The 16,633-nt window shown below is 40.8% G+C and overlaps 2 protein-coding genes across 4 annotated transcripts in view; one reads left to right on the top strand and one right to left on the bottom strand.

Moving 5' to 3' along the window:
- IRAK4 (interleukin 1 receptor associated kinase 4) overlaps positions 1-5,869 on the bottom strand; it is a 17,747-nt gene extending 11,878 nt beyond the window's left edge. The window contains exons 1-6 of one of the 2 annotated variants that reach the window (XM_035332610.1): positions 5,759-5,869; positions 4,226-4,371; positions 3,702-3,899; positions 2,753-2,913; positions 1,522-1,586; positions 1,085-1,199 (exon numbers count right to left, since the gene is read on the bottom strand). In XM_035332610.1, the coding sequence (XP_035188501.1) occupies positions 1,085-1,199; positions 1,522-1,586; positions 2,753-2,913; positions 3,702-3,899; positions 4,226-4,349 (663 nt within the window). In that variant the 5' untranslated portion in view covers positions 4,350-4,371; positions 5,759-5,869. Of the gene's footprint in view, positions 1-1,084; positions 1,200-1,521; positions 1,587-2,752; positions 2,914-3,701; positions 3,900-4,225; positions 4,372-4,803; positions 5,108-5,758 lie in introns of those variants that run through there. The other variant, XM_035332601.1, reaches the window with a different exon arrangement.
- Positions 5,275-16,633, top strand: PUS7L (pseudouridine synthase 7 like). Of its 2 annotated transcripts, none has more exons than XM_035332581.1 (8): positions 5,275-6,050; positions 7,040-7,199; positions 8,686-8,881; positions 10,130-10,228; positions 11,714-11,795; positions 13,285-13,562; positions 14,830-14,883; positions 15,517-16,633. In XM_035332581.1, exons 1-8 carry the CDS (start codon positions 5,342-5,344, stop codon positions 15,838-15,840), a joined length of 1,902 nt encoding a protein of 633 aa, XP_035188472.1. In that variant the 5' UTR covers positions 5,275-5,341; the 3' UTR covers positions 15,841-16,633. The 2 variants fall into 2 exon arrangements, with proteins under 2 accessions (XP_035188472.1, XP_035188479.1); XM_035332588.1 differs by having other exon boundaries at positions 5,979-6,050; positions 7,054-7,199.

Here is a 16,633-nt window from a genome sequence, read left to right as displayed (position 1 = left end):
AAACTTAACTTCTCTTTTACATTGACTCAGTTGGAAAGCAAAAACAAAAAACCTGCATGCTTGTAGGTATGCGAGCAAATCAAACAAACCACCCTGAGCCAGCAGTGCTACCAAACATGTCCAGGCCTTTCCCCATCCACTGCTACTTATTTTCATCCTAACACAATTTCTTCCTGTTGGGGCAAAGGTGGAGCCTTGCGGAGAAAATGTCTCCAGTTGAAAATTAAAGATTTCGTTCACAGAGTTCAGCTTGATCAGTACCCCAACCCAGCTCTCCATCCAACTATTAAATGCTTGAGCCAGCACAACAGGAAGATCAGTGTAGAAAAAAGCAAAGCTACATTTTGGGGGTGTGGGGGCATGGGATGTTGAAGAAGCACCAGTTTAAAATGTTGAACAGATGACAACCTCAGAAGTTGCACCTGCTTAGTATAAAGGAGGTTAAGTTAATGTGGACACACCTAGCAGGTTAAAATTGGTTTACCATTTTTATCACTTTAACAAGGGCTGGTTTCTCCCTCATGCACAATGCTGCCTTTATCAAAAGCAAACCAACTTATGTGTTATTAAAGGCCAAGGCTAGAAAATACGTCATTTGATTAAATCAGATGAAAGCATTACACAAAATAATAATTAAAAAGAAGCATACCCCATTTGTTTAGGCACTTCAGAAAGAGATACACAGACTAGGAACATCATGTTATAGCTGCTATCACAAGGGCAGTTTTACAACACAGTCTCAGGAGCTAGCAGAGAACAAGCCAATGTCAGACACAGGAGCTGCAGCACCCTCTGCTCCACTCCACAAAGCCACAGCAAGTCCGAGCTTCCCTGGACTTCAGGGTACTGGTACATCGCGTTATATTGTTATCTGCTTTGACTAATTAACATTGTGTCTAAAACATCTGTATATAACATCATTGGAAGAGTACTTTTTATCATGTGCACCTTACTTCTAGAACACCGGAGCAAGGAGTAAAATATTGTTTGTCCACTACGGTTTGCTACTGTTTCAAAGGTACTTCAGAAATAGCCCCACTTTAACAAAGTAAGGCAGGTGGAAGCTAGAAGAGATTTTACTTACCAGGCAAGCAAGTCTGTCAAGCAATGAACCATTGGGCATGTATTCATACACCAGACAGGGCTGAGCACCATCACTCGAGAAACCAAGCAATTCTACTAGATTCTCATGCTGACACCTGTGGCAACAAAATTCTATTCAGACATGTTCTGCCCAACGCCTAACATTTGTGAGAAAGCAAGGTAGAGGGAACTTGCTCCCCCATGCCACATCCCAGCCCTGCTGCATGTAGAAACCAGCCATGTGTCTGCAGCAGGGCTTTGACATGACCCAAATACAGTCATGCTGCATATGAAGTTTAGCAGCATAAGGTAAGTTTTCAGGTTAAGACAAAAACACGGGACTATGCTAGCTACAGTGTTAACTAGCAACTCAGATTCTCAGAAAAGGTTATAATGACATTTATGATCCCGTACTTACATTTATGATCCAGTACTTACTTTGCCATCATTTCTATTTCTTGATCAAATTGTTGTTTCAAATCCTGAGCACTAATATCAACCATCTACAAAGAAAGTATTTGACATTAATATTTCTGTACATATTAAAATCCATGATTGTTCACAATTGAATTGTAGGCCTTTCTTTTAATTATTTATACATAACACCTACTTAACTTTTTACTGAATTCAAAAAACAACCAAAAAAAGTATCAGAACACGATCTTTAATATCACTTAACATTGTTACTGGAGTAATTAATCCAGTTTCAGCACAGTCACCAACTTAGCATATAATGGTTTGGCCTGGAAGGGGCTTTAAAGCCCACCCAGCTCCAACCTCCCACAAGACCAGGTTGCCCAAAGCCCCATCCAGCCTGGCCTTGAACACCTCCAGGGATGGGGCATCCACAGCTTCTCTGGGCAGCCTGCTCCAAGGCCTCACCACCCTCACAGTAAAGAATTTATTCCTAGTATCTAATCTAAAACTGCCCTCTTTTAGGCCCCAGAGCTGAATGCAGTGCTCCAGGTTTCACGAGAGCAGAGCAGAGGGGGACAGTCATCTCCCTTGCCCTGCTGGCCACGTTCTTTTGATGCAACCCAGGACTCGGCTGGCTTTCTGGGCTGCAGGCGCACATTGCCAGGTCACACTGACCGTTTCCACCAAGCAACATGCCCAAGCCCTTCTCCTCAGGGCTGCTCTCAGTTTCTTCTTCACACAGCCTGTATTTGTGAGTTTTACTTCACTGTATTCTTCTACTTGTGCATTTTATTTCACTGCAGTTTCCTACTAAAAGCATTGCTAGTTACAAAATTAATTATTCACACAAAATATTTATTACGAAGACTGAAATTATACAGCAATACCTATTTATTTTATTTAGCTTGTGAGTCTCCCAACTGACTGTACCACAGGAACTAGAAAGGAAACCTTGCTTGCATCCCTTCTCTTCTGCCACTTCTTGTGTGTAGGGGGAGGAGAGGAAATGAGGGAGCACCCTGCTCATCCCAACAACTATCCAAGCCACTGTAAGAACTACACTAAAGGCTATACATCATCTCTGCTGACAGTGACAGCTTGCACCACACGTAGGACTACAGAATAAGGTTCTCAACTCAACTCATGTTTGATGTGGGGATGCTTTTCGAAATCTATCATTTAACACCTTCCATAGATAGACGAGTCTACACTATAAAGTCATTTTTCAGGAAAGGCATTGAGGATAACTCACAGCAGCAAGTTTCTTGACAGCCACGTTTCTGCCATTGATGTAGCCTTTGAACACCACGCCAAAGCCACCTTCTCCCAGCTTATTACCTCCAGCCGATTCTGGTCGTGCATCGAAATTATTTGTAATACTTTCCAAGTCATGAAACCAAAAATTGTGGAAATCTAAAAGAAATATATGCCATTTAACACAGAAATACATTTTTGGTTATGGGACAAGCGCATTGAATTGATTCTCTGTCTATCTGCTACAACACAAATCCTGACATAACAGAGCCCTACTTTTTGATGCAATGAAATAAATTTAAAAAAATCTGCCATAAATAAACGCAGATAAATATATATATAACTGGCTATGCATAACTTTGTTCAGATCTAGTGGTGTAGCAGCCTTCTGACTGTATTTTTTTTTTTTTTTAACACTCCCAATACAGGTAAAAGAAAATGTGCAGCAGACCACAGAGAGTACGCAAACTGTGTCAGGTGTAAATATATGTATCTCATATCAGGTTTTGGCAGCAACCCAAACAGTGGTATCTCAGGAAGGAATAGATCAACCATATATTTCCTAGAATACTTTCTGTAGTCACCTTTTCTCCAACCTTCTCAGGTATTTCTGATACTTAAGATCCAACTCTAAAGCACAAGGTGCTAGACAGTCTACCAAATCAGTACTGGAAGAGGGCAACAGGTTTACGTGTAGCACTAAACAAATTGCAACTCAATTAATAATTAAGTTTTCCATTACAGTAGCCACACTAATTGCAGGGTGCATCTCATATTCTGACATCTTATTACCACAAGCTGCATTCACAGTCATACAGAGCAAAAACAAAAGCAAGGAGATAGGAATGTAGTCTTTACCCCAGTGTGTTCCTAGGATTTATTTCGCATAGGTGAAGGACAGATCAGCAAAAAAGGCTGTAGGTACATTTTGCAAACTAAGCACCTACCCGTGTTACTAGACGGTGAGCTGTTGTTTTCCTGACTTAAGCAGGAAGCGGTTGGAGGCTGCTGCTCTGTGTTCTCCGAGGGACTTGGCTTTACCGATGCCACCTCTTTTTCCTGTATAGGCAGCTGTTTCTCATGTATGGGCAAGGTTTCCTGCGAAGGAAGAGGTAACGTAACTTCCTGTGCCTCCTTTACAGCTTCTGAAAATGGAATTTAGAGAAAGGGTTAACCATGTTAGGAATAAGAAAAACAAACAAACAAACAACATTATGCCATTATTAACTAAGATTACGCGAAACGTAAGCTCTGTGAAAAGATCATATTGTAGCACGTGCATACCGTAGGGCTTTTATTCAAACCTGAAACACACTAAGCCAATTCTATAAAACTCGTATCATAAATGATGAAAACGATCTCGACTTGTGGCTACTTTCAGGCAACCTCTTCTGGCCTTCAGGTTGCTGTGAGGCTTTTTGGCACCCCGAGAGCCGCCAGCACGGCCCGGCGCCCACCCGGAGGCAGCTACCTGGCAGCAGAAGCCTTGCCGGCGCCAGGAGCTGGTTCCTGACCAGCAGCTCCACCAGGTCGCCGACCGTGCAGTTCGTCGTGCCCCAGTCGTACAGCAGCTCGCACGTGGGGCTCTTCCCCATCTGCACGAACGCCTCGAACCTCCTGAAACGACACAGGGAAGGCGGCTTGGGGAAGGGGCCGCGGGGAACCGGGAGGAGACATTAACGGCGAACGCCAGGGCGCCTTAAAAACCAGAGGGTAATGCAGTGCGTGAAGCACTCGGACACGAAAAATACTTGGGAACCTCAGATTCGGGCACAGCGCACGTAGCTTCAACGCTCTGGCGGCGAGACGCGGCACGTTTCATGCGCCTCTGGCTCTGATTTATTCTGATTTTTGGTAATTTTGCCCGGTATCGCCTGCCTGGGAAGCCGCGCGGGGAGGAAGGAAGAGGAACTGGGCTGGCAGCAGCCGTGGGGCGGCCTCCCGAGCGCGACCAGAAGTAGCACAGCACGGACCCCCCGGGACTGGTGCCAAACACCTCAAAAACGGGGCCGCGCTGTCGGATGCGGGACTTCCCGTTAACCCTGGGACCTTATGTGCAGCTGGGTGTATCTGCTCTCGCCCGAGGGGCCGGCGATGTCGGCGGCCAGCCTCCTCCAGCCGTCCTGCGGGTCGATGTAGGCGGCCAGGCGCTGCAGCAGCCCGTAGGGCAGGCGGCGCACAGGGGTGGCAGCGCCCACCGCCCCGCTCATCGCGCCCGGAGAGGGCCCACCGCGCCCCTCGTCGCAATTCCCCTTTAAGAGGGCAGGGCCTGGCGGAAGGGCGCTCCGCTCCGCCTTCTCGGGGTGCACCACTGTGAGGAGAAATAGAGGGGGGAGCGCCCTTTGAGGGCTTCCCCCCCACACCTGGAGCGAGTTGGTAGCGCCCTCATGGCTCCCTCACGGCTCCCCCACGCCCCTCCCCGCGGCGCCCCCTGGCGCCATCTTTGATCCGTACTCGTTTGCGCGGGGCTGTCTTTATTTCCATTTTTATTTAAATTGTAATCGTATGGTTTAATTTTAATTCGATTTCTAACTCGATTTTGAGTTATAATTTTTAATTTGGGGTGTGTTCTCGCCCCGCGGGGGCCATGCTGCCTTCCTTCGGCTACGCCTCCCCTCACAGCGGCTTCCGCGGCACCCTCAAGGGCTGCCCGGGCGACTTCGTGGTGACGGAGCTGCCGCTGCCCCCGCGCGGCCCCAAGGAGCCGCGGGCGGAGCCGGCTCCCCTCAGAGCCCCGTCCCCCGGCGGGCAGCAGCCTGCCGCGGCGGTCCCCGAGCCGCCCGGCGACCCGGTGGCCAGCTGCCTGGGCGAGGAGGCGAGCGAGCGGCTGGCCCGCTTCGCCCGGGCGCTGAGGGAGGCGTGGGGCGGCGGGGAGCTGAGCCTGGGCAGCCTCGGGGGCAAGGCGGAGCGGGCAGGGGTGCACAGCGCCGTGAGGCAGCGGTTCCCCTTCCTCGCCACGGCCACCAGAGGCCGGGAGGTGGTGGTGAGAGGCGACGATGGCTACCGGGAGCTGCGGCAGCTGGTCAGCGAGCGGGAGGCGAGCGGGTTCTTCAGGTTTCTGGACGCCAAGGCGGAGAACTCGACGTTCTCCTTCGAGCCCGACGGGGACAAGGAGCACAGGAAGGCGGTGCACCACTTGGTCGGCAGGAGGTTTGGAAAACTCGTGGAGACGAAAACTTTCGCTGTGGAGCACGGCGATCAGCAGGCGAACATGGCAATAACGGTACGGTTCCGAGGGAAATGGTCCAGAAAAAGGTCTGCCGAGGGTTCCCATGAAAAACAAGAACTTTACACAGGTAAATATTGCATTTTTAGTAAAAGCGTTAGGTCTGTTCTCCCACGTGCCTGGTGACAGGACGGGGGGGGATAAACTTGCACCAGGGGAGGTTTAGGTTGGATATTAGGAAGAACTTCTGTACTGAATGGGTTGTGAGGCACTGGGATGGGCTGCCCAGGGAAGTGGTTGAGTCACCATCCCTGGAGGTCTTTAAAAGACGTTTAGATGTAGAGCTTAGGGACATGGTTTAGTGGAGGACTTGTTAGTGTTAGGTCAGAGGTTGGACTTGGTGGTCTTGGAGGTCTCTTCCAACCTAGATGATTCTGTGATTCTGTATTACGGTGTTCTTTACTGTAAATACTGACCCTCAGAATCACTTTAGCATGATAGATACATAGGCCTGATGTACCCGTTGCTTATCCTGAAATAAATCATTCCCAATGCAATATAGTTCCATCACTGAAAAATAGACCTGAGATGGGTAAATCAATTTACCATAATGATGTACATAAACTGTTCAGCATTAATGCTTACGGTTCTTTTGCTTGTACCTCTGTTATTCCCTGTGCGTTAGTTCTCCCTTGAAAGTAGCTGAGGGATTTGAAAAGATGCATTTTCATGTTGGACAGTTTAGAAAGGTCAGATTTGATTAATGATCTCATTTCTTAGAGCAGTTGTTTTCTGATATGCAAAATCTTTCTAAGAATAAGTCACGTTATTTGAATTGCATTTTGTCAGGTACTGCTCTTAAAGACAGCGAGAGATTGTACTGAGTTTTGTTTAACACATCTTTATTCTTCCTTGTCAATACTGGAAAAAGTCCCATTTCCTTTTATTTTGTGGGGTGGGAAGGGAAATAGTAGGAGCACTGTTTCTTTGCAGTTTCCATGCTGTCATAGTTTGAAGGGAAGAACCTGAAGACCGTAGTTTGAAGGGAAGAACCTGCTCTGGAAGAGCACCTGTATGGTTTGGTTCAAATTCCTAATAATTTTGAGATGATTGTTTCAGCTTTCACCCTTCAGAAAGAAAACCTAGAAACTCTGGAAGCAATCAGCATCTTGGCTGCTGAACTTGGAGTTCTTCCTTCAGACTTCAGTTACACTGGCATCAAAGACAAGAAGGCCATTACTTACCAACCTATGGTTGTGAAGAAGGTTACTCCTGAGAGGTACTGAAAATCTGGGTATATTAAGTTTGAGACATATATTTTAATATGCTAATAAGTATCAACATGGTGCTATCTACTGGAATGTTCTTTAAGCAACCTGGTCTACAGGGTGGCATCCCTGCCCGTGACAGGGGGGTTGGAACTCGAAGGCCTTTAAGGTCCTTTCCAACCCAAACCATTTTGTGATTCTACCGCTGAGTCTTCTCCTCCTGTATCAGAGCACAGTGGCAATGGCTGTAATATTTTGTGGCTTTAGGATATATACAGAATAAGATTGAAGTCCCCCAGTGTGGGAAATTAAAGAAAAGTCTTCCCTTTCTTGCTTGTTTTAATAATATGAGCATACTATATCATCTAGGACATTATGCTGCCAATTCATGCTCATGTGATCCCCTTCACAGTTTCTTGAATACCATATACTGGCTGGAACAGAGAGGGAACCTATACTACATGACCCAACAGTTTTGCACATACTAAGTTTTATCCTGTGGTCCACAGACAAGAGCTGTATACAGATTTAAAAAAAAATAAACCAGATCACTGCAATTATAATTTGGACAGATGCTCTTTTAGAGTTCTGAATATCAAATTCTCTTATATTGCTCAGTATGAGACTAAGTAAAGATGCCACCAAACGTGAAGGTGGAGCAAATGTTCTGAATAACGTGACAATAATACAAGGCATGCCATTCAGTTCCTCATTTTTGTTACTCTTAGTTGTCTAATTTATGTTTTTAGGGTTTGAAACTAACATAAACGAATAATGGTAGTAAAGTTCCACCGCAAATTGGGCTATAAGGCCATTTGTTCAAGAGAATAGGCAAAACTTTGTCTTAATGTATAAACAATTAAACAAAATAGTTAAATGCTTCCAAGCCTCTTGTATATGAGGAAATAATTTGAGTGACTGTTTCTTACACATAAGTACAAAGAGATTGAGCAGATACGTTAAAGACCAAATACTTGAACTGTCAGCTGTGTTTCCAATTAGAGGCATGTGCAAGCACAACCAGAGAATTGGTGCTCTGAGTTTGTTTTTGTTAAGGCTGACCAATAAAGAGCAAATTGTGTTCTACTAGAGTGGCAGACATTACTTCTTTTTCTTAAAAAAAAAAAAAGGGGGGGGGGGGTAGATTTTTATGACTGAAGGTCATAAACTGAATTTGTTATTTGATTAAATATACAAAATTCAGTTTGGTTGCCTTGAGAATGTTCAATGAATTGCTTCATTCCTATATCCAACACCAAACTACAAAACATAAAACATTTGTTTCAGATGCATTTAAAAATGTTTATGGGTAACAACTGAATTTTAAGACTGCTCTCTCTGCATTTGTTTTGATTTTTCTCGTAGTAATTTGTTTTAAATCACTTTTGAATTCTTAAGCCTTTTTATTTCTAGTATAACGTAAAGAGGACATTTATTGCTATAGTTCTATAGCTTTTATAGCAGACAGCTCATAATTTCTCCCAATTATTTCTGCAGGTTGAAAGAAATTGGAAGCAAACTGGAGAAAAAAGGCATGAAAATACAAAACATACATTCAGCATCCCAGCACCTTAGGCTTGGTCAGCTGAAGGGCAATCACTTTGATATAATTGTGAGAGATCTCAAACTCCACAGTCATGACTCCTCTGCAGATTTGAAAGAGAGAATATCTGAAGCAATGGAAAATATTAAGGTAAAAAAGCTGCATGGCTGTCAATAAGGGATTGTAATTCTGTGCTGTAAAACAAATTGCTTTAAAAAATGTTTGTAATGGCAGAACAATGGTGATATTTCCCTTTTTTGATGTTACGGTGTTTTATGGCCTTCCTGCATTACCTTTGGAACAAAGCTGCTGTCTGAAGGGGGGGGCCATAAGTGAATTCATTCTGTGTTGCAGGCTTCAGAACCCAACATGGTGCAACAAGACAGATGGGAAGGCAAATTGGTAGCAAATGAGTATTGATAGGCGAGCTGTCAACCAAAGTGATGTGTTTCACAGTGGCAGTTGATAGGGTAAAAGAATACAGTTAGACGTGTCAACTGCTTGCCTTTTTTGGTCATGTGAAGAAAATGCATGGTTGGATTGGGTGAAAAAATGTATACTTTGACATAAATACATGTAAAATGTTTGCAGCAAAGATCCACTGAAACTGAGTGGATTTTGATTGCTGTTATCCTTTGTCTGATGATGAGAGTTTTTTTTTCAGGTCCCATCTTAAGTCACTGAGAAAAGTAGAAGAGAATCATGGGAAGGAAAACATGTAGATGTTTTGTATAGCAGTAATTACCCATGCTTTCTAAGTAATGGCTAGAATACAAATTACTTTTAAGACTGATCCAGGAATAAAGACTTGAATGAAAACTATCCAGTGTGCAAAAGCCAAATACATGACATGTAAAAATTTTGGAAATGTATTTTGTTACTGAAAAAAAAAAATCACGATCAACTGGTGCTTCAATGCCTTTCTCTCTTCTACATCTGACCTTTTTACTCTTGGCCTTTATTGTTGTAATAATCATACAAACAATCTCGTGAAAAAAGAGGATTTTGAAAAATGTCCAACAGTTTGTACCGTTCACTACTTCTGCTGTGCTGCATTTGCTTCAACAGAGATTTCATAATTTGGCACATAGAAAGAACTCTCTTTGATTTGAACTGAAGTCGTATTTACAATAATTACATATAAGTGATTTTGTTTCATTTACCTAGTGTTTTTTTTTTTGAAAATGAAGAGAATAGAACTTCATTGTCTTTTTAGACCTTTCTAAATCAGTTGCTAAATTAATGTAATGAGTCACATTTTTGTTTTGTAATATTTCAGATTAAAAAAGTGTATGTATTTTGGATATAAATACAGATGTATGTGTGTTGTATGCTTAGTCTCACTAATAGTTTCTGGTGTTTTGATGTTCTTAACAGATTTATTCTTTCTAATTCTAGACAAAAGGTTTTGTAAATTACTATGGACCTCAGCGATTCGGCCAGGGACAAAATGTTCAGACAGATCAAATAGGATTGGCTCTACTGAATGAAAAAATGGTATTTTCATTTTGTAATTTAAGTAGTTACTGTCAAGTTCATTTTACATTACTGTTGCAATGTCTGGTGCTGGGGCTGACCTTCCCAGGGAGCAATTTCATTTCTGAGATAAACCCCTCTGTGTGCTGGAAGTAATTGCCAGATTAGTTCTGACAACAACACAAGCATGAAGATTTTCATGCTGAATCAAGAAAATCTGTTTTAAGCAGTAGGTGCAGCTGCAGGTAGCTCAGGAAGTGCTTCTTCTCTCTGCAATGGGAACGGTATCCTCATCATGCCACTTGTCAGGGAAGTGGCTGCATTCCATTCAACATTTGAACACTAAAATGAAGCAATCTTTATACAATGCTTATTCATCGTCCTCTTAACCTGTAGCCTCTTTATCCTCCTGGGGGTCTATATTCCTTTTGCAAATATCACAAGATACTACATAGGATCGTACAAAAGGGTTTGCTTTTTCAATGCCACAGTAATTCATCTGCTGTATAGAAGAGATTGCTGCTTTCCATTATTCCTTGGCTACTTGCCCAATATCTTAGTTCTGAGCAAATGCTCCCATGTAAACTAAGGAGAACTTATTTCTTAAGCAATAACCCTTAAGATAAGAGTCATATACTTTTCAATGTATCTAGCATAGTATTTGGCACAGGTTTGAGACAGAATCAAACTCTACAAAATCAAATGAATACTCGAGTATCCTTTTCCTCTAATTTTGTTTTGATTCCGAGAAAGAATTTGAGGGCAGACTGTAAAAGTAGCTCTTGATGGATCTGACATTTTGAATTCTGATATGTTAACAGTTGACACAACGTGTCAGTCCCTGCAGAGTAATGATGTAAATCTCTAGACTTAACTCAGTTACTTTTAATTTGAAACATGCATTTGTGTTAAAAATGTGCCAGTATATGCTTACACAATCCCAATACAGAGGAAGACAACAAAATGTTAATACAAGATGAACGGTGAGAGTCACAGGCTGATACCGGTGGTAGCGAACTGTGTGGCTCCACTGGTGTTACAAGTAGTGTTTTCACTGTCACAGCATCAGTTCAGTATTAAAAGAAATGATTGTTGCCCCTCTGTGTGAGACTAGGGAAAGTGCTCAGCTGAAGTGTTACACGAAACATGCTGGAGGGAAAGAAGAGAAGGGAACTTTCCTGCTCAGGATAGAATGATGGCGTTACAAGGCAGAGGAGTTCTAACTGGATGTCCAAGAAGACATTTCTCATAGGGCTTTGAAAGCAATCTCGTGCCTTCTCTGTGACCAGAACCTTTCCTTAGTCTGAGAGTAACATAGCCACACTGGTGGCTATGCTGTTCATGGTGTCTTCTGTGAAAGGGAGACTTTCATATAGACCTTACAGAACTGAAATGATTTTGAGAGGTTGCAAATCTATCAGCACAGGATGCATGATTGTCTGTTTAGTTGACAAATTATTATTCTTATGTGCAGAAAATATAAATTATTAATATTGTTCTTTAAAGGTGGAAGCTGTGAAATTGTTCTTCACTCCTGAAGATACCGATGACCCTGTAAACAAGGCAAAAAGGTACTTTCTTCAGACTGGTAAGTCCAGTTAAATTGTCTATTTATCAGTTCAGCATAGGTATTGGGAATAAAGTGTTGCTGCACAGAGAGAGACTTTTTATTTTGCTATTGCTTTATGTCACTGCGTATTCCATGGAACTCATTAAAACTGCATGTTGTTCTTAATAATGAGATGAAGATCGGGCCCTAAATGTGCAATATAGTGGAAAGCTAATGTATTTCAGGTGCAAGAAGGAACAAAAATAAAGGGTGTTTAGCCTAATGGAAAAGACTACAATATTATTCTCAAAGCAGTTTTGGCCTCCTTCAGTCTGTTAGCTTTTGGAATACAGCTTTTTCCTCTCAAATTTAAACAGAAGAATGCAGAATGAAGCACCCAACTGGCACTCAGCATTTACCACATTTGGGCATCTAATTTTATGAAACTTCTATAATAATCTTAGCTCCTGGGTTCTTGCACCTTTGGGCTCTGGTTTTATGTCTTTTTAATTACGTATCTTCTTCCACACATACCTCTAATCTGCCTTCTTTCTTTCTTGAACTGAATTCAACAAAATATGCCAGAAACAGTGTGCTGAGTAAAATGCTGTGTGTCATATTTATTGCTGTCATTCAACCGGCCAACTTTCCCTCCAAAACTAAAAATTTTAACTTGCTCTTGACCACAAATGTTTGATCTCTTCAAATCTTCCACATCTGTCAGCCTGCTTATCACTGTACGTTGACGCGACAGCTACAATATGTGGCTTCAAGGGACACAGACCTTTCATTTCACAGATGAGATAAGATGAATCATTCTGTGTTGTACATTGCAGCGTGATGCATGGAAAGACATCGATGTAGATTCTAAAAACAGCTGCTTGCCTTTTCCTGAAAAAAAAAAAAAGGCCATGCAGTGGCTCCTTCAGATAATCGCTCTTCATAAGAAAAATTAGGAAGGGAAAAGATGTGAAAATAAATAAATAAATAAAAAATAAATATAAAACATGTATATAACAGAGTACAAACCTGATTAAATATAATTTTATCTTGGCTGAGGCCTAGACTTCCTAGTGGCCATTGCGATTTGTAAATTTAAAAATAAAGACATTTTTTTACCCCCTATGAAATACGTGTTTTCAAATGACTTAAAATTGAGATTTAATGTTCTTTCCTAGCTTTTCTTCTGCTTTCAGTTACCTGATCTAAAAAAAGCTTTGGAGGGATGAAATGCATTTCTAAGAAACTGCAACTAGATTGAATAACTGAATGACAGCTAGTTGATTTTATCCTGTGTGAAATACAGAGAATAGAATTCACGGGACTGTGTTGATAGGCATATAAGATGGAATTTGTCTGACATGACACATTGAAAGAAAGGGAATAATAACCTAAAAGTCAGCATAAAGGGGTTAGACTGACATAACTTATTCCTACCTGATTATTTAATCTTTTTAAGTGTGTTTTTTCCTGTAGGTAGTATTTGAAAAATCAGTGATTACTTACATGGTTATTTTTTTTATATCAGAAGATGCAAAGGGCACACTCACGATGCTGCCAGAATGTAAAGTGAGAGAGAAGATGTTGTTACGTGCTTTAAATCGCTATGGTGTAAATCATGAAGGCTGTACCAGAGGATGGCTCAGCATCCCTCACTCCATGCGCATATTCTATGTCCATGCTTATTGCAGTAAAATATGGAATGAAGCAGCATCATATAGGCTGGAGATTTATGGTTCAAAAGTTGTTGAAGGTGATCTAGTCTTCGCTGAGGAAAATGATGAAAGCCTTTCCCTGAATGACAAGGTGAGTCTTTACAGAATTGTTCTGGTGAAAAATAACCTTAATGCACTTGAGTACATTCATATGTCAGATAATAATCCAATGCTTTTATTTTGGTATGCTTATTAAATTAGTTACTGTTTGTGATAAAGGAGAAATAAGTGATATATTTCTTTTTCTTTTACCAGAAAGAGGCATATATGCTAGATGTATTTCAACAGTTTTTATCCATTTTAGCTATTTAGTGAAGGGATGAGAAGGGACAGAAAGGCAGAATTGATGTATGTAAGAACTTACTCTGCATGGCATCTGATGCTCTTCTTAGGATCTGGCTGGGGAAAACCTTCAGATTAGGCTCTGGGTGGATCTATATTATCAGTCAGTGTAGATCCGAGTCTTGCTTTCAAGGTCAGACCTTGCCATTATGTACATTATTGAATGTAAGGCCACTGTGCAAGTTGGCCTCAGACTGAATTGCTAATCATGCTGCAGCTACGCGGTCAAAGCATGTTTAGCAAAAGTTCTCATACTCAGGCAATTAAAACAAATTGATGATGAGCCTAAACTGTTGGCAGATATTCAAAAATGCACTACTCTTCTTGGGAAAAGAGTAAAGGGCACGGGAGTGCTTCTGGTCACCTGTATTACAGCCGCTGTGCTCCGCATGAAGCCACAGGTGAGCAAATGTGTTAAAGCCAGCATTGAAGTGTACGCTGGCCACAGGCTTTGGCATGCTGAAGTCCATTTCTGAAACAGTCCATGTCTTCTTTCAGGGTTAACGTACCTTTTTCTTAACTGGATAAGGAGGCAATTATCCTTCTCCTGATCATTGCATAAAGCATAGAATTTTGCAATGTTTTACTGGAAAATAAACAGGGGTGTGCATGGTGTGCATGGGGAGAACGTATCTCACTTCTTGGGTGGAAATTCTTATAAATCTGAAAGCAAAAGCAATTGAACGATAAGCAGGTAATTTCTAGTCCCTGTAAAGAGTGGCTTCTGTTTCCATTGTGATTTTTCTTCAATAATATTTTGAGAGTGAAGGTTAATAAGCCAAGTAGATCAAATCAAATGATGATTTTGGCAATGTAACACAAAATTGCAAATTATTGTAAACATTTGTAATATTTTTCATAGCTGGAATAGATTACTTAGCCTTGTAGTAGTCAAATAATCCTAGAATGCAGAGTTTTTAAAACTTTATTTTAAAAAAAGTTTTTTTTTTATATTTAAAATAACTTTATTTTAAAAAGTTGTTTTATTTTTCATAACATCTTATCTGTCTTGCCAGGTTCATGTTGTCACCGCTCCAGAAGAGTCAGCTAACAAATATTCTATACACCAAGTAAGTCTGTCTGAAACATTCTGAGTTGATGATATCTTTATTTGATTAAAATGTTTTGTTTTAAAGATAATAGGAATATATTAACTGGTGCGTTCTTATTTCTTGCCAGAATGCACATTAAAGAAAACAGATGTGAACTAACTTCCACCCTCTTAAATAACGGAAGGAAAAAATATTTACTTTGTAATGGAAATGAGAACAGTGTCATTTGCAGTATGGTAGTATTTTTTTGAAGTTGGATATAAATGCTTTGAAAACTTTTTCAATCTATGTCTGGGAAAAACACTTGAATAGTTGATGTAATTTTTGAAGGCTCAGAGTGCTGTGAAGTCTTACATATGTAACTTAATACCTTTATTTCTATATCTTTCCCAACAAGTAAGGAAATACATGTTAGTAGTTTGTTCTATGTTCTAGTTTGTTTTAGAAATTGTGATATATTTATTATTTTTGCAGCTTTCCATTTAAATTACATTCAAGTAGTTGCACAGCTGTATTTAGCAAAAGTAGGTGCTGTTTTACTATTTCAGACCCAGAACAAAAGATTTAAACACATTTATGATTCTAATCACGTTTCTTTAAAGGGAAATTGGTAAGCTTTATTTCAGATCCTTTTTTTTTTTTTTTTTGAAGGTTGTTCTTCCAATGGTGGGACATAATATCAAGTATCCCAGTAATAAGGTTGGGCAATGGTACCATGAAAGACTTTCCAAGGATGAACTGCAGATGTGCAAATTCAGAGTGCCTTCGCTACAACTGAATATACCTGGATGTTACAGACACATTTTGAAAAATGTTCAGAATTTGTCATATTTTATAGAAGGCAGTGAAGAAGGAATCAAAAATGAGGACAACCATCTGAATGAGTCAAAACTATCTCTTCATATATCGTTTGACCTTGACCCTTCATGTTATGCAACAGTCTGTCTGAGAGAAATAATGAAATGTGACTTATAACTAATGAAAGATTGCAGGAATATTATAGCAATTGTGATATTTTATGTATAATGCCAAGAAAATGAAGGAGAATCCCACTTTTAAGCCAGAAACATGAAAAATTAATAGATTGAGATTCATACTGGGTGTGGAGAAAAAAGAGCTCCAAAATCGTAGTTCCAAAAACATTCCAAACCCAAAATGCAAATCCTTGTATGCACTGGAATTAAAAATGCAAAGCTGTGTGTCATGTCAGACAGGTTTAACAGAACTTAAAGAAGCTGTGAGCTGCAAGCACGAATTTCGTTTTGTGTTGATATCCTACTTGCAAAGTTACATTCTGGGAACAAATGCAAACAAAAGTATATTTTATTTCATTATCATTTTTTAAAAGCTGGTTTATGCTAAATGTTGAAGAACATTGAGTAGCCATTACGTAACAAGTTTGCAGCCTACAGGTACCTAACTAAAAAGCTGCTGTACTGAGGTTCGCTAAACATGTTTTTGTTGCATTCAGGCACCAAGTCTGAAAAAGGTGCAAATCCTTAATCAACAGTAACGAGTCATCTGGCACATTGTCAGACAGTTGATGAATGCAACAAGTTAAGTTCTTGCTAATGATTCCAGGATTAAGTAGCACATAGCTTTTTAGTTAGTGCTTATTCAATTACTTGATGAGGTGTTTAATATAATTGCAAAAGTATTTATAATAAAAACCAAACCCTGTTTTATTGTTTACAGGATGCAGGCTCTATTTCTGTAAAGCCTTATGGTGACAAAGAATTTTTAATGGAACCACCCCTTGGGAAAAAAA

The sequence above is a fragment of the Oxyura jamaicensis genome, chromosome 1 (assembly GCF_011077185.1).
Source record: "Oxyura jamaicensis isolate SHBP4307 breed ruddy duck chromosome 1, BPBGC_Ojam_1.0, whole genome shotgun sequence".
Taxonomy (NCBI): Eukaryota; Metazoa; Chordata; class Aves; order Anseriformes; family Anatidae; genus Oxyura; species Oxyura jamaicensis.
The sequence above is the reverse complement of the archived record's forward strand: the minus strand, read 5'-3'. Positions and strand labels throughout refer to the sequence as shown.